At 34.5% G+C, this 18,648-nt stretch overlaps 2 protein-coding genes across 2 annotated transcripts; both read left to right on the top strand.

Moving 5' to 3' along the window:
- LOC104706417 lies at positions 4,928–5,853 on the top strand. The gene has a single exon (XM_010422610.2). The coding sequence runs from the start codon at positions 5,190–5,192 to the stop codon at positions 5,652–5,654; it is 465 nt and encodes a 154-aa protein (XP_010420912.1). The 5' UTR covers positions 4,928–5,189; the 3' UTR covers positions 5,655–5,853.
- Positions 8,512–10,398, top strand: LOC104709252. The gene is made up of 4 exons (XM_010425898.1): positions 8,512–8,877; positions 8,987–9,476; positions 9,591–9,712; positions 9,898–10,398. The coding sequence occupies exons 1-4, from the start codon at positions 8,512–8,514 to the stop codon at positions 10,396–10,398; spliced, it is 1,479 nt and encodes a 492-aa protein (XP_010424200.1).

Here is an 18,648-nt window from a genome sequence, read left to right as displayed (position 1 = left end):
TATCGGAAGCTACGGTGGAGGAGGTTTCTTCTCGCCATGGAAAGGAATGGAGTAGTTTAGTGACAAAAGTGCAATCTAACCCACTAACATGCTTCAGTCCTTCGCACTAGATCAACAAATATAACTTGTAATTGTAGTCATCCATTCTGATTCAGTCCACATAAAATCTGTTGAAACACTTGTTAAGTGTTGAAAAACAATTTAATTTAATTGAAAATGAACCCATAACTCAAAATGGCCCAACGGGCCCAAAAAAAAAGTACACTTCAGAGGCCTCACAGAAATTTTAAAATTGTTCAAGCTCATTTTTTTTTTTTGCCAAATTGTTCAAGCTCATTTATAAAACAAAAGTCATCAAAAATTACATATTACCTATATGAATGCTCCTAAAAACACCAAAGTCACAAATCCCATAAATCTTCTTTTCTATGTCACTTGAAAATTATATAGTAACTAGATTTGGACCCGTGCTAGAGCACGTGTTGAATTTTTTTTATTTATATTATAATTTTAGAATAAAATATAATTTATATAATTGTTTGCAAAAGTTTTTTTTTGATAAAACATTATGCAATAAAATCATATGCTAAATATGATGGCTTGAAAAAATACTTATTTTGTAAGTTTTATATTGTTAATTTTGTAATTTTATGTATAAGAAATGATTATGTTTGTTGTTTGTTTTTATTTTAATTTTTGAACATGTTTGCTGAAAGTGTTTTAATATGACTCGTGCTTAGGTAATATTTTATTTTTAACTGCATAAAATAAAATACTAAGATTTTATTCTGAGAAATCTTAGAAATCTTAAAAACTATTCTAAGATTTTATTATGAGAAATAATACTAAGATTTTATTTTATTTTATTCTGTGAAATCACGATTAAGTATAATAAATTGCCAAGATTCTATTTCTTTTTATGTCTAACAGTATAATTTGTAACAATACATGAAATACTAAAGATTTTATTTTAGAAATTGTATAAATCATTAGAATATTCTCTTTAAGGGGACTTTATTGGAATATTCTTACGTGTATTCATATAGACAACGGATTGACCAATAAATCTATAACCTTTTTTTTTTGTAATCAACCTATATTTAATCTATAACATATTTTGTAACCAACTTATAAAAATTATATAGTCTACAAAAAAGGTTGTGTACATCTGTTTTATTATATAGGGGATAGTTTTTATTAGCATAATTGGTAACACAAATGGTATAAAAATTTTAGTCGATCGAAAGAAAAGTTGGTTGTACACAAATAAATAGTTAAAAACGATATAAAGTAGCAAATATAAGAACCTCTCTACAAAAAAAAAAAAAAACTAAAAATATTTACTAAATTGTTTTGGATACTGCTTTTTTTTGTTAGTTACAACTTACAACAAAAACGCCCATATCAGAGTCACACAGTGGTAGAAAATTAATTATCACAACCCATTAAAAGCATTTTTCTCTCTTTTGTTATTTCACTATAGAAAATTTGGTTTGTTTTTGTCATGTAAGAATGGGTTTTTAAGTTTTTCTTCCTTCGATTTGTGTGAAGTTTATTAGTACTAAAACTTTATATAGCAAATCTAGTTATAAATCCGGATGGGTAAAGCGGATTTGGTAAAGTAGTTCGGTCACAAATTTGATATTTGCGTTTTGCAAAACTTGAAATATAATTGTGCAAATCATTAAGTCGAAGTTCCTGAAATTCTTTGCTCACTTCAGAATTTGTTGTACACTTAGCTTGGATGATCTGGAAATCACGTGGTGCCAACAAAAAATTGTTAGTTATACATATACGCCAAAAATACCACAATTACTTCACTAGGTAAAAAGATGAAATGTGTGTTTAACGGACGAGATTAGAAGAAAGGTAATAAGTGAGTGTTCTTATAAAAAAACATGAAGACGACTAAAAAAGTTCAGCTATCATTCATGTTGAAGACAAAACTATGCCAGCTGTGTAGCTGTGTAATAATTGATATTATTACATTTGTATTAATGGATCATAATAGTAATTCTATTATATCTAAAAATTGAAAATCGTACAGCTCAATTATTTTGTATTTGTTGTACCAACATATATAGAGAAACATATGAGAGAGAGATAGAGACAAAGAACATGTTGCTTCTTTAAGAAAACGATTCGAAAACGTAACTATTCATGATTGGTTCTCATCTTGCCTTCGTTTAAGAAAACGATTCTAAAACGTAATTCACTAGTATTAATCTATGATTAGAAATCAAATCAACTGTTTTTTCCTTTCTTGTTTCAATTTGGTGAATGGCAAAAATAACAATGAAGCAAAGTAAATATTTGTTATATATCCTCTTCCAGCTTCCTTAATAAAAAAAGAAGAAAAAAATCTCAATATATATCTTCTTTTTGTAGAATCGACATATTTGTTAACTCTTTCAAACATATTTGAAAATTTTACATTTTTACATACAATATAGCATGTTATCAAATCTCACCGAAAAAATAATATCTGATTTCACCCCCAAAATATATAGATAGTTAAATCGACCTATAACCAACATATCATACTCGTAACGAAACTACAATAATGCCATTACGATGCACGAAAACTACAACATATCATACTCGTGACGAGTGACGACGAGCTGTGCTTGTCTTCAAACTCAATCCTAGAAGTCAAAGCTTCTGGTTTAGTTAGACTCTCTCCTAAGGCTAGAGTTAGCCAAACGTATAGCAAATCTGGAAGATATCTTCGCTTGACTTGAACTTGATCAACGTTAATTATCGGAAATAAATGTTTCGTTCTTTGGTTTTTATTTGGGGCTAGCTTACATCATATTTATATTGTCATAATCTAATAGATTCTTATAACGTGGTACATGTATATATATAACATTTTTATGTTTTCATCTATCCAGTTTTTATATTTTTTATCATTAGATTTCTGAAAGACCAAAGATCATCAGGTATTCAAGCTATATGTTTTGCTCTAAAATCAGGAATCTGTAAACGTAATTAAAAAGCAAAACAAACATTTGGTTAGTAAATTAGATATGTTAGAAGAATAAAAGATAAAAGAAACAAGACAGTTACTACAGTGAAAAGAGAGCAAAAAGGTTTCCAGGAGATAAGAAAAGAGAGCGAAGACGAAATCGAGAGGATATCTAAGTTGGCTAAGGGACAAATATCGTTTTCCAAGCAGAAAAAATAAAGCTGCAGTACTTTTGAGAAACCTCTGTTGCACGTTCCTCAGTTTTTTAGGTAAATTAAATTCCAGAATAATGTAAAATTATCTTATGAAATATTGGTACGATTATGTATCATATAGTTGTCAGTTGTCACATATCACTCGTTGAATATTTGGTCCCAGCATGTGATGGTAGTATATAGTACAATATGTCTATATGGCTTACTGTTTTGAAATGCATAGGGGTATTCTAGATTCTTGGTCTTCTAGATTCTTCCCACACTAGCCACCATCGTAAGACTTAGGCTTCTATCGTTCGCATGAAATTTGAGTTTTACATTTACGTAGTTTTTTTTTTTTTTGAAAAAAACATTTACGTAGTTAAAGACTTAAAAGATTCACATTTTGAAATCTACAAAACATAATTGTACAACATTTTTCTTAAAATACAAACAAAATTTTGTAAACAAAATAATTTTGCTTAGAATATTAGTTAACATTTTGGGTTTATTTAGAAAAATGCACTATATATGTGTAAACGCCCACATAAGTGCAAGGAAATCAAGATCTTATTACTAGCCTCCTTAAATTTATTGATGTCTCCCATTATTAGATCGATTTTTCATCAACAGATCTTCTGAGGGGCAATAATCTCATACAGCCCTCACTAGGGTTTATATGGATCTTGCTTAGTTTACTGTCAACGAAATTTTCAACTTTTGAGTTTTAACCAAAGACATTTATACTTCACCAATGGAGTATTGCTTCAAAGACTAGGTACCTTCTCAACTATGTCCATAAAAAAAAACATGGACCACCTCTTTTTCCTAGTAACCACAACTCTTTTTTTTTTAATCCATTAACATTCACATCGAACCTTTGATTGGATAACCTCAATTTCAGGTCCACATTTCACCATTCTCTATATATCTATGGTTGCAAGCAACCATTTATTGCTAATTTGCTATCATACTTGCTACCATACGATTACTGTTGAAGTAAGTCAATTCATTAGCTATTAAGCAAGTAACAATTCCACTCTTCAAAATCATAAAAAAACCTCTTCGCCTAACAGTAAAATTAGTCCTACGCTCTCTAACTAGTTTATAAATCATCATGCACCTGTTGCCACAACAAGTTGCACTATTTGCTCATTCTTATTATTTTTCCCATCTCAAATATAACGACTTTTCTTTAATATTCTTATATTCTTACTGTCTCTATCTTTCAGCCATAAGACATGTAAAGACCAATTGGTCCAAATTCCCTCCGTTAATTTTCTTTTGTAATTTATCTCATAGCTAACCCCACGCACACACTAAAAAAAGAGAGATTGAATCTAGATTCTAGACTATAAGTTATGGCCAGTATATGGAGTTTTCTTCTACATTGGAGCGATCCTGGCGCATCTCTAAACTAATTAATACTGAGATCAGTACAAATTTTAGTTTTTGCTATTGCAATCGTCAATGTAGAATCACAGTAGAAGACTGATTGATCTCTAGTCTGGACCGACAAAACTCAAAACGTTTATATAGACTTAACTAATCTCACAAAGTTAACAGATTTGAATCTGTATTCGAAATATATTGTTCGATATACAAGATTACTATAATTCAAGAGGGGAAAAAAATGAATATCTTGAATGGCAAGATTGCATAATTATAAAATGAATTCATCAACTTACTTAAAAACAAAATTCAATAATTATCCATCCACACCCACATGCATAATTTGAAGATACAAACAAAAAGTTTCTCGCCACATTATCTCACTCACATGAAGCCAAATCCTCCTCCCCCCTCACATTATTTAACATACACACATTATTAATATTTTTTTCGTCAAACAAAAAAAATAAAATAAAATAACAGACATGACCATGTATGTATAATCTATATATACGTCCGATAAAGACCACCTGTGTATCTCTCTGTATATGAGATTTTATAACCTTAAAGCTAGCCAGAGAGAGAACTCGTCGTAACATAGAATTTTTTTTACTAAGTCTCTCCACAAGCAAACCATGTCATCATCAGCATCAGCATCAGCCACGGATACTAACACTAAGCTGTCGTCGTCTTCTTTGCCGGCGGTGGAGTCTGTCACGTGCGACACGTGCGGTTTCGCTGAGGAGTGTACACCTGCTTACATCCACCGTGTCAAAGAACGTCACAAGGGACACTGGCTTTGTGGGCTTTGCGCTGAGGCTGTCAAAGACGAGGTGGTTCGATCTTCCACTCGTATCTCCGTCGAAGAAGCTCTCCGTCGTCACACAACGTTTTGCCACCGTTTCCGTTCTTGGAGCCCCGACGAGGAGCAAGATCCGATCTCGGTCATTGGTAGGATCTTGCGGCGGAGCCTCGACGGTTCTCCTCAGAGAACAACCACGAGGACGAGCTCGAGCAGTGCTTTGCCTGGGATCGACGGTGTTGCGTCACGACGGTCGCTTCTCCGATCTGGGAGTTGTTTCCCGTCTCTCTCTACGTGACTGATTAGTTTTGTATTTTTTTGTTTTGTTTTAAGATTATTTGTATTTAGTTACATTTTAGGAGAGGAAAGGGTTGGAATCCGAGGATTTAAAATTTCCTATGACGTCACCCTTTCTTCATTAGTGAGTTAATAAAAATGTTGTAAAATATGAGCAAAGCTCATCAGTTTCGAAAAAATAAAAATCCAATATTATGTTAGTTTAGATTGTTGAAGTAATTGTTTGTACTATTATATTCATGATAGAGTTTTGTTTACGAATGTTGATGGAGTTAGTGGTGATGAGACAATGCTAGTTTATTAAGATCATAATCTTACCGAGGTTAAAAAAAAATAAGAAGCTGTCCTTTTGCTTAATCATAGTAAAGATTTTTCTTGTGATTATATATATATATATATGAACTGTCGAAGCTATAGGTAAATATAATATGTCCCATTTGATCCGATTGAGTTTGACTAGTTGATCTGACATTTTTTTTTTAAGGGTAATAAAGTTGATCCGAGTCATCTGACATGGTAATGTCATTTGATTTAAAAACTGATGCAACATATATAACACCCAAAAAAGTAAAGGAGGGAAGAAAAACGAAGTAGCGTGGTTCAATGATATACACTGAAACTGAAGCGACTTATGTAAAGGTTGTGAACTCTGAAAGAGAAGTTCACTACATTTTTTTTGTTGTTTAGATGCATCATTAATCATGGCTTGCCACTTATATTTTGCCTAACCGAGAAAATACATATGATCTTAAAATCCAAATAATAATTTTGATACATAATCAATACATGGAGAGTGCATATACATACGCACACAATTCAGAAAAAAAAAAAAAAAAAAAAAAAAAAAAAAAAAAAAAAAAAAAAAAAAAAAAAAAAAAAAAAAAAAANACAAACAAAATGAGTTAATGACAGTGGTTTTTCAATTTTATGATTTTGTCCTTGCATTGTTATGTTAAAAACTCTAATTAATAGTGCATAATTATTTATACAATTTATATTTTTCGTATAATATTTGAATTTATTTACTTTATAGTAAAACGTGGATACTTTAATATATTCGTAGAGCTCTAAAACCATATAACTTATTAGTAATTTTTCAGATGAGCTTTACGCTAAAACAAATTGTGCATTAAACAAATACTATTGAGGAATCTATTAATACAATAATACGTATAATACCTAGTTTAATATTCAACGATTGTGTAGTGATTTGTACTTCTGTTATAGATGTGTCACTACATGCATTTGAGCTTGGAAAGATGCGCGTTGGTGATAAGAAAAGGAAAACAAATACAAACCATTTTTCGCATATCACTACCATATTGTATTGCAGTATTGCATGTCATCCGCTTCACCGGTTAGCCCAAAGATTTAGCCTAATATCTAGTCTGTTAGATCCAGTTAGAAAAGTATATATGAATGTGTAAACATATATGTATGAATGCATGGCACATGCGGAAATTTCCAGCTTTGGTATGATAAGGAAACACAAATGTTCATTCGTTATGTTTTCACATCACTTCCCTATTTGTGTGGCGTAATGGGTCCTTCCTTCCTCTTCACTTTGTTGCCCACTTGTCATATGCACTCTAACTTGGCATTTTGTTCTCTATTTGTTTCTTAATTGTTTTTTTTGTTTAATATAAAGACAATCCATGTTTTTTTGTTTATTCTCTTAAATCTTTTTTTTTTCTGGTCACTTTTTGTTGCTTGGGTTCAAAATATCCCGAGCCCCTTTCACGAATATCTTTTGAGTATACCCACCAAGATTTGTACCTACCGTGTGTGTTCCATAAAGTATTATCACCCTTCATTTTTAATAAAGTAAGTAACGATCAAACTGTAGGATTTGACGACGAACTTATCTTGTAGTAACTCTAATGCTAGTAATGGGAGAACAAATCCGTTTTGCAGGGTCTCCAAATTTGCTGGATTTTAGGTATACTTATCGGATTCAACTGTGAGTTTCAAATATTTGGTGATCTTCAGGGACTTTTCACTCGTGCTTTTGAAGTAAACAACAAAATATTTATTAGAAAATGCGTTAGCCAAGTGAGTGGGAAATGTTATTTGGTGCAAGGAAGAGAAGCAAGAAAGGCGAGAGTAAAAGGAGAAGTGGATTTTCCAAACAATGAGCAAAATGGAGGAAGTCTTTCTAGAACCCTTTGGACTTGTGGAGTGAGACGGTTGAAGTCTGTTCTGAGCTTCAAGAGAGGTCTTTGCTTCTTTTTCTTCTCATCAGATACTCCTTCCTTCTTTTTGTAAAGTTTGAGGACAAAGTTTGTTGGCGCCTTTTTCCCACCTGCAAATTGAATTTGATGCCATCCATGTTCATTGCTGCTTTTCTCGCCTCGTGTTATCATCAACTCTTCATCCTCACTCACTTGCATTGTAAATTCTTCTATTTCCTCCATGTCAATGCGAAGTGTCCAGCGCGATGAGCATCCTGTGTCCATTGAAACCGTTGTAACTCTTGGCTCTCTCTGTCCCTTGTAGCTTCTGGTGTTTTTCCTGCATTTACTGAGGATACTGACAGAGCAGTAAATGTAAACAGGAGGCTTCTCGCGCTGGACACTTCGCATTGACATTGAAGAAATAGAAGATATTATGGATAGAGTCAAATATTTGTGTTGTACTTATCGTCCTAGTGTGATAAGGTTTAGGATCCGATATATTAGTATCTTGAACTTATCATGTATTGAGTCTCTCATGTATAAATACCACACTATGGTTAATCAATAAAGCAAGTTAGTTTGATATCTAATTCTTTATGGTATCAGAGCAAAATTTTTAACAAAATCTTTTCTTTGTTCTAAAAGTGTCGATAGTTTCGACTTCTCTTGCGTGCCAAGTAAACGATGTCTACCACCGGAAAACAGCTGTCTAGTTCGTCTGGATCTCTTGTCTCAACGTCATCTTCAACGACGGTGTCACCATACACTCTGTCCAGCTCCGACAACCCGAGTACCGTGAACTCCTATGTTCTGTTGAATGGAGAAAATTACAATGAGTGGTCTGCAGAGATGTTGAATGCTCTTCAAGCCAAGAGAAAAACTGGTTCTGTTGATGGGTCTATCACGAAACCTTCAAGCGATGATCCTAACTTCGAGAATTGGAAGACGGTGAATTCGATGATTGTAGGTTGGATTCGAGCCTCGATCGAGGTCAAGGTGAAATCAACTGTTACGTTTATCTCTGATGCTAACCTTTTGTGGGATGAAACGGTTTTCAGTCAGTAACAACGTTCATGTTCATCAGATCAAGGCTCAGCAATCATGCCGTCAAGAAGGACACGCGGTGATCGACTATTACTGAAAGTTGTGTAATCTCTAGGATGAGTTGAAGACTTATCAAGCAAGTGCAGTATGTCCTCATGGTTCAACTATGTCTACACTGATCAAAGAACGAGACAATGAAAAGTTTCATCAGTTTGTCATGGGACTCGACAATTCACGTTTTGGTGGGATATGTACAAGTATGATTAATATGGATCCACTTCCGTCTCTCGGTGTTGCCTACTCCAAAGTAATACGAGAAGAACAACGACTTGCTTCTTCACGACATCAGGAACAATGGCAGGAGGCTGTGGGTTTTGTCGTACATCGCGAGTTGGTTTCTCCATCCATGATCGCTGAGAATCAACCTGTGAATCGTGTGGAATCCTCTATTGTCAGGTCTCGTCCTGTGTTGTGCTCACATTGTGGTCGGACGGGGAATGAAAAGAAGGATTGTTGGTCTCTAGTTAGTTTCCCTGACTGGTGGATGGATCGTAATGGTGCTGGTCGCGGCTCCGGTGGTCGTGGTAGCAGTGGTCGAGGCGCTGGTAATGGACGTGGCAGAGGAAAAATAGCTACGGCACATGCAACAAGTTCCAATCCTTCAGCGCTTCCAGAATTCACACCAGACTAGCTCTGTGCCCTGTCTCAACTACTTCAAGAAATAACCTCTACTAATAGTTCTGATAAGTTATCTGGTAAGCCAAAGTTTGGCGATGTTATCCTTGATATGACTGGGAACCTTACACTCTTGACTAACATTGGTCCTATTTCACCTTGTTCGGTGGGTTTTGCGGATGGTAGCAAAACAATGGCCTTAAGTATGGGAGAATTTTCTCTTTCGGAGAAAATTTCCTAGCCAATGTTCTCTATGTCCCAACCTTGAACTGCACTTTGATCTTTGTCTCTAAAATTGTGAAGCAAACTAAGTGCATGGCCACCTTTACTGATACAATTTATGTTTTACAGGACCGTTTTTCGAGGACTTTGATTGGAAGAGGTGAAGAGTGTGATGGGGTTTACTATCTGACGGATGTTGCAACCGTAAAGATTCACATAGTTAATGTCTCTTCTGATCAAGCTTTGTGGCATCAACGGTTGGGTGATCCAAGTTATTCGGTGCTTTCGGTTTTGCCTATGGTTTCTGTTTCTGGTTCTTCTAATAGCTATTTGTCTTGTGACGTGTGTTTTCGAGCTAAGCAAACTAGAGAAGTTTTTCCTGATAGTATCAATAAAGTTTCAGATTGTTTTTCTTTAATTCATTGTGATGTGTGCGGACCGTATCGTGTTCCCTCTTCTTGCGGTGCAGTTTATTTCTTGACTATTGTCGACGATTTCTCAAGATCAGTGTGGACATATCTATTGCTTGAGAAATCAGAAGTGCATACTGTTCTTACTAATTTTCCAGCATACACCGATAAAAAGTTTGGCAAGCCAGTCAAAACAGTTCGTAGTGACAATGAGACATAATTTATGTGTCTTTCCTCCTATTTCCGGCAGCAAGGCATTGTTCATCAAACCTCTTGTGTCGGTACTCCACAGCAAAATGGACGTGTTGAGCGGAAACACTGATACATACTTAATGTCGCCCGTGCGTTGTTATTCCAAGCAAGCCTACCGATTAAGTTCTGGGGAGAGGTTGTCTTAACTGTTGCATACTTGATTAATCGCACTCTAACGTCTTTTCATAACAATCGTTCACCGTACAAAATACTTCATGGCACCAAACCTGCTTATGATCAATTGCGTTTTTTTGGCTTGGCTTGCTACACCCATCGGTTGTCTCGTGACAAGGACAAATTTGGGCCTCGAAGTCGTCGTTGCGTGTTTGTTGGTTATCCCTTTGGCCAAAAAGCTTGGAAGGTTTTTGATATGGAGGAAAACAAGTTTCTGATTTCACGTGATGTGATTTTTCGAGAGCATGTATTTCCTTTTGTGGGAAAATTTGCAGAGGTGTCTTCTTCTCCGGCTCCTTCTGCCCATCTCGTGACTGATTCAGATTGGTGTCTCTTTATGGCTGTCCCGGACAGGGGGAGTACTGTGACTTCTGCTCTGGTTCCTGCTGCGTGTGATGATCGTAATGTCTCCTCTGTTTTACCATTGCGTGAGCTAAATGTTTCATCACCAAGCGAGTCGGTTGTGGAACCTATTGTTCCTTCTATATCACCTGGAGTCTTGGTCCCAACTCCTGCAGTTTCGGAGTCGACTGTTCCAGGTTCTTGTGACGTCCCTACAACGTTGGTTCTGGTTTCTGCACTGTCACCTGCGGTTGTTCAACCACCGCCTCACCCTGGCAAGCGCCAAGTTCGAGAGTCGGTTCCTCTCAAGGACTATGTGTTGTATAACACCACTGCAGATCTCGACACCCATCACGCTCTTTCGTCCTCTGTTTCTCAGTCCTCGTCTTTGGTCCAAAGTAATTCTTTGTCTCCCCTGACAGATTATATACCTGATGCTTCCTTTTATGCAGGACATCGTGCTTATTTGGCTGCCATATATGCCGCTCTTGAACCTAAAAACTTCAAAGAAGCAGTACGTATTAAAGTGTGGAATGATGCAATGACTACAGAGGAAGATGCTCTTGAATTCAAGAAAACGTGGGATGTTACGGACCTTCCACCTAGTAAGGTTGCAATTGATTCTCAATGGGTGTACAAGACTAAGTATCGGGCTAATGGTTCTCTAGAACGTTATAAAGCCTGTCTCGTTGTCTGTGGGAATAAACAGGTTGAAGGGGAAGACTATCATGAAACGTTTGTCCATGTTGTAAAAATGACCACTGTGCGTACCCTCCTCCAGCTTGTTGCTGCGAATTATTGGGAGGTGTTTCAGATGGACGTTAATAACGCCTTCCTTCATGGTGATCTTGAGGAGGAGGTTTATATAAAGCTACAACCGGGTTTCTGACACTTTCATCCTGGCAAGGTTTGTCGTCTACAGAAGTCATTGTATGGGCAGAAACAGGCTCCTATACTCGTGAGAATATTGACATTCGGGTGTTGATCTATGTTGATGATCTTGTTATTTGTGGCAATGATAGCTATATGGTGCAAAAGTTCAAAGACTACTTAGGGAAATGTTTCTCTATGAAGGATTTGGGGAGATTGAAATATTTTCTCAGGATCGAGGTGTCTTGTGGGTCGGAAGGAATTTTCTTGTCCCAACGCAAGTATGCGTTACATATTGTTTCTGATACTGGCAGTCTTGCTTCCCGTCCTGACGTCACTCCACTCGAGCAAAATCACCATTTGGCTGATGATGATGGTCCGTTGTTAACTGATCCAACTCCATATCGTCGTTTGGTTGACCGGTTGTTGTATCTTCTTCATATGTGTCCTGAGTTGAGTTACTCCGTCCATGTTCTGTCTCAGTTTATGCAACATCCACGGGAGGCTCATTGGAGTGCAGCTTTGCGTGTGGTGCAGTTTTTAAAGGGTTTGCCGGGACAAGGGATCCTTCTTAAAACTGACTATGATTTGTCTCTTACAGTGTATTGTGACTCGGGCCTGGATTGGAAGAGCATATGAAAAAGCTTTTTTAATTTTATCATCCAATCAACATTTATTAGGAGAGCATATAAGGGAGCATTTAGAAGTTGCAGATGCTCTCTCATATGCTCTCTTCCTGTATGCTCTGATTTGAAGCATTTCCCAAGCATCTAACTCTAAAATATTAATATATATTAAAATCATTTTAAATAATTAATTTATTTTGTAAAAATAGAAAATTATGATTTCATAAAAGATAAATTTATTTGTTATAAGATAATATATGGGAAACTACTTAATGTTATTATTTAAAATAATATAATAATTTATTTTATACATTAAAATATTAATCTGGATATAATGTTTATAATATATATTATTGTTTTATTTTAGTTTAATCTATTATATAATATATATTTTAAAAATTTATTGAAATTAAAAATGCAAATATAGATATAAAAAAATTATAATATATATTTATTATTTGTAATTAATGTGTTACATTAGAAATATATAATTAAAAATTATTAAATTATACATTTATATATATAACAATTTATTAGATGTAAAATATATTTTTAAAAAATTATATAGCAATGAGTGATAATTAATTTTAATAATGAAGCACATTTAAATTATATTTTTTAATTAATGTTATATATTAATATAAATATGATATCTAATACTCTACTGCTATACCAATCAACTAAATGTGTTATATTACTTAGATCATATGCACCTTAATGCTTATGCTGCATAATGCTAATGCTCTAGTATATGTGGTTCCAATCAAGCCCTCGGATTGGTCATCTTGTCCCATTACTCGTCGATCCATTAGTGCGTTTGTTGTGCTTTTTGGTGGTTCCCGATCGCTTGGAAAACCAAGAAACATAAGACTGTCTCTCATTCACAAATTATACATCCTATTCAATAAGAGACTCGATTGATTTGTTTTGAATGAAAGCTTATGTAATAATAACAACAACAAAGATTTCACTACTTTAACACACAAATTGTCTTGAAAATCTTAACATATCTGACCACTCCAGAAATACAAACAAATCTTCGGTTTGTCTAACAAACCTATACAGAGACGACTATCATACAGCAGCATACATGATAGATTGCCATATCAACCATATTGACATAAAGTTTTACTTAAAAAATCTTATTGTAACCCTGAGGTTTCATCTTCTGCTAAGCAGTCGGAAACTCCTCCCTGTTTTGATGGAACACATAAATCTTTCCCTATATATATGTCGAGCATTATGGCAAGAACATAAAGCTTATGATCTAATTGTTTGTGGCAGGACGAGCATAACTCTTGCCCTATATGTCGTCATGAATTACCAACAGACGATCAGAAATACGAAAACTGGAAAGAGAGGGAGAAAAGAGGCTGAGGAAGAGAGGAAAGGCGCAGAGGATGCTGTCCGCAGAGGTGAATATATGTATGTTTAGATTGTAGTGAATATATGTATGTTTAGATTGTAGATATCATGGCACACCAGTGACACCACCAATGTTTGTACTTAAACATCTCCCATTTGTTTACAAAAATTTCACCCTTATGTTCTTCTAATTGTAACGTGCTGAACCTGGAGCTTCTTCTTCTTCTTGTAGGATGTGATTTGTAGCTTGTTGAGCCTGAACCTTTTTCTTCTTGTAAGATGTGAATTGTAACTTGTTGAACCTGAAGCTTCTTCACTAACAAGTAATACCAAGTTAAACAAATAAATGGATAGATCTTCTAATAATCATATATATTCGATTGAAAATCTGAAACCTCATGTGTTAATCTTCATACCTTCATGTGACTAAACTACATAATTCCTTTTTAGCAAAAGAGGAACACCATTATAAATGTGCATGTTTGACGTACTAATGTCACTACTTCCAGTGGGCTCTCTAGCTTTATGCTGAATTGGATAAACGTGTGGTGAGGATCTTGTTAAGAATCCAGAAAAGTCACTGTCATCATTGTTGGCAGTTATCAAGGGATTGTTGTCGAACTTGGAGAGATCTTTCAGCCATTTGCATGCTGAGCGTGAGTGAGGTAAACCCATTGATTTCTTACTTTGTCTGGGCAATACCTTCGTTTTTCTGACCATTCATTACTGTGATGCTCCTGAGTCTACTGTTTCTAGATTTCTCTTAATCGTATCTACTGACTTACATCCCATTTGCAGAGTGATTCTTCTGTTGATGGAAGTTAGTTACCCAATGCCTCTTGTATTTGATCAAACTGCCTGAAGTTAACGAAGAAGGATCCCAGTGGACTGATTGTGAACTTACAGATGCAATCAACCTGCTTCATAAGAATTTGGAAAAACTTAACTCATACTTAATAGTTATGGTAGGTGTGGCTGTTTGTTTATGTATCATTGACCGGTATTCTTGTAAACATAAATCATCATGTAAAGACAAACAATTTTCATTTGAAATCAACTCTGAGAGTTTCCCTTCTTGCATTTCTTCTTAAACAGGTGGGGAAACATCGAAAGCCAAGGAGGATGACTCTGTAATGGGTCCGGTATACGTGTGGTGTAGTTGGGCTCTCTGTTTTCTCTATATGGCTACTACGTCATAGTTGTTTGATGGGGAAGTTTGGACATCGAGAATTGGGTTCATGGTGCAAAAGAAGCAACAATGAGCTTCTTCAGTGATCATGTTGCGCAATCGGTTTGTTCTTAACCTTGCCATTCTTTTCTAAATGAGAGCCGTGTTTTTTTTCCTATTCCGACAAATGACTTGTTGCATAAAACTCGAATGAAATTCACTACCATATGGTATTGCAGTATTGTATGGCATCGATCCGCTTCAGTGGTTAACCCCTAAGATTTAGCCTAATATCTATTCTGTTAGATCCAGTTATAAAAGTATATATATGAACTAGCTAGTAAACATATACGTATATATGAATGCATGGCATATGCGGATCTTTCTAGCTTTGGTATGATAAGGAGACACAAATGTTTATTTGTTATGTTTTCACATCACTTTCCTATTTGTGTGGCGAAATAGGTCCTTCCTTCCTGTTCACTTTGTTGCCCACTTTGGCATTTCATTCTCTACTCTATTTGTTTCTTAATTTTTTTTTTTTAAGTATAAAGAAGACAAGGGAATTTGGCACCAATAACCCAAAACAAAAATTATTCATCCATCCCTTATATTCTTTGTATTATGTATAATAATGTCCAAATTAACCCTTGTACATAACCAACAATTACAATATTGTTCACTCTCACTTGATGGCTACATAACAAAAAGTGACGCAACTAAAACTGAACATGACAACCTCTATATTGATTAGTATATAATTATATTTTAACTATAATACAAATCATAAAACAATTATATAATTTCTCTCTCCTCACTCTCACGTCAACCTCACTCACGTGTAGTTCTGTGTGTGTGACTTGAGAGTAGTTTGGTAAAATCATGGTCAGGAGTTAAAATCTGAGGTTTTCTATTCTCCAAAGATTAGTCTCATATACTTTTGTTATAAAAAAATAATTTTGTTTTCATTTATTTTAAATCAAAAAATAAGTAAAAGACTCTGAAACCCTCTACAAATTAAGTTTATTACTCATCGAGTCAAAACTTATGAACCACCAATAACACCAAATTCTTCTTCTTCTTTTTATTTGGTACAACCACGAAAATGCCAAATTTTTGTAATTGAAATCAATTTCTTCTTCTCGATTTTGTGTATAACTACGAACAAATCCAATTTTCTGTAAGTTAAAATCGATTTCTTATTTTCGACTGTGTAGAATTCGATTGAAATAAGGGAAATTATGTAAATAATTTGATTGAAATTTGAAAATTTATGTGTAGAATTTTTGTCAACTCTGTTCATTACAATTGTGTAGAATCCAAAGTGAATGGAAGTGCTAATCAATTTTGTTTGAAGGTTTGTGGAAGAGAGTAGTCACGAGAACAGAGAACCCTACTTAGGTGAAAAGTCAAATCAAAACCAATATAACTCTCCCGAACCTGATAAATCATAGAGGATGGAGATGGAAAAGAAGGAGAAGACGTGGTGGCAAAAACTGATTAGTTATAAAACGTGAACAACTAAGTATAATTTGGTCTAACTATGTTGATGTTAGTTATAAAATTCAGAAACAAAAGGTACAACTTGGTACAAATTGGTATAACTTGATCTAAGAACACCATGCTCCAATCACGGGCGTGATTGCATAACTCCAATCACTTTAGAGAGGTTCCACTCGAGTTCAAACCTCCAGAGATGTGAATCAATTTTCCATGTTAATTTGATCTTCATAATCATGAACATGTTGAACATTTATACCAATTTGTATCAGTTGTACAAACTAGTGATGAATTGAATCTTAAAATTTGGAATCGAAAATTAAACTAAAATTTTATTAATCTTAATACTTACCTTACCCATAAATCTTTTTCTCTCTCGTCAACATTGTCTCTCTTTAATAGGGAATGATTCTTATTGTCAAAAAAAAAATAGGGAATAATTTTTTGTTTTAAATGAAATTTTAAAACTTTTAAACAACTTGGGGGAGAGAGGAGGTCAAACCGCATGTGGTCAAATTGTGCCGTCATAAATTTCACATGGCACCGCATAATAAGTACAATTGTCAGGTGGCGCCGCAAAAACAAACATAGTTATTCCAAGTTTTCAAGTTGTACTACCTTATACATAGTTGTACTTTTAGAGATTTTTGTGTATAGTTAGTTATACTTGTATTTAAATTAAATTTTTACATTTGGACCAAAGGTTTTACTAATTTGTATAACATTCTCCATGTGTTCATGCAAACATATGTGTTAAAACTTTATTTTTGTGTGTTTTGCAATGCAATTGGGTTAATAATAAGAAAATCATCTTAAAACTATAAGGTCTTTCTTGGATACAAATGAATTTAGTGAAGACTATCATTTTTTAATATGTTTTCTTAGTAACTTTTCCATACCAATTTCAGTTTATAAAGTGAATATGAAGATTTTTAACATTGTCTAACAAATTACAGTTAATAAAGTACATATGTAATTTTTAAAAAAATAGTCCTAGTTGTACTATTAGTTGTACCAAGTTTTACAAACGGAATGAGAGCAAAGACATACATAGTTGTACTATTACAAAACCAAGTTTTACCCAGTTGTGCAAAATCATAGAGTACAACTACATTGAAAATTACACTAATCTTGAATCTTATATTGGCTACCTTCCTTGCTCTGAAACTAGCTATCCAAGTTTTCTCATGGCTTCTGTTTATGCGTTCGGAAGGTTGGTCACTGTTTTTTCCTAAGAAATTAGAATTAAAACTAAATTAGAACATAATAAAATACCAGTTGTACCTATACACATATCAGTTGTACTAGTTATATCAAAATTTCAGTTATACCATTTTTCACAGTTATACTCAGTTTTCTAACTTTATTATGTTTGCAAACCCTAGGCCTAGGCAAAAAAACCGGACCCGAAAACCCAAACCGGAACCGACCCAAAAATATGGACCCGAATCCGAACCTGGAACAGGTAGAATACCCTAATCTCCTAAACCCGAAGAACCGGAACCGAACCGAGAACCGAATGGGTACCCGACAAATACGAAATAAAATAATATACATAAAATACTAGTTATATATATTTTTTATATAACATAGTTATTCAAAGTTACAACTTAAAATTCAAAAATATTAGTTTTTCCTAGATCAAAATACTCAAAATAACCAAAATTATATTGAAATGTTTAGCTATATTTTTAAAAAAATTAACCAATTTTTAAAAATTTAATTTTTCAAATTTAATTTTAATATTTAACATTAAAATTTCCGGGAAATCGGGTAAAATTCAGGTTATCGGGTTAAATTTCGGGTAATCGGGTACAAAAAAACTCGAACCGGATGATACCCGATTTTTTCGGGTATAGGTTCTGAAATTTTAAACCCGAACCGACCCGAATCCAGTAAGACCCGAACCGAACCCGAACCAATATTTTCTGTTTACCCTACTGGGTCTTAAACTCTTCTACCCGAAAAAGCTGAATCCGATCGGTTCCTACCCGAACCCGACCTGAGTACCCGAATGCCCAGAGCTAGCAAACCCAGTGGATTTTCGAACCAAGAACACTAATTTACATACGATCAACCACTACAGTCCATTCATATGTCTTAATCGAGCCATAATAGATGGTTATCAACCCAATATGAATATCCATTGATTTTCAACACAATTTTCAAATCT

The sequence above is a fragment of the Camelina sativa genome, chromosome 8 (assembly GCF_000633955.1).
Source record: "Camelina sativa cultivar DH55 chromosome 8, Cs, whole genome shotgun sequence".
Taxonomy (NCBI): domain Eukaryota; kingdom Viridiplantae; phylum Streptophyta; class Magnoliopsida; order Brassicales; family Brassicaceae; genus Camelina; species Camelina sativa.
The sequence above is the reverse complement of the archived record's forward strand: the minus strand, read 5'-3'. Positions and strand labels throughout refer to the sequence as shown.

Excerpts from the sequence above, each read along its gene's own strand:
- LOC104706417 (XM_010422610.2), top strand. The coding sequence starts at position 5,190 with ATGTCATCATCAGCATCAGCATCAGCCACGGATACTAACACTAAGCTG.
- LOC104709252 (XM_010425898.1), top strand. The coding sequence starts at position 8,512 with ATGTCTACCACCGGAAAACAGCTGTCTAGTTCGTCTGGATCTCTTGTC. Across the intron at positions 8,878-8,986 it reads ACCTTTTGTGGGATGAAACG|GATGAGTTGAAGACTTATCA; the intron begins GTTTTCAGTCAG and ends TGTAATCTCTAG. Across the intron at positions 9,713-9,897 it reads GTCCTATTTCACCTTGTTCG|GACCGTTTTTCGAGGACTTT; the intron begins GTGGGTTTTGCG and ends TATGTTTTACAG.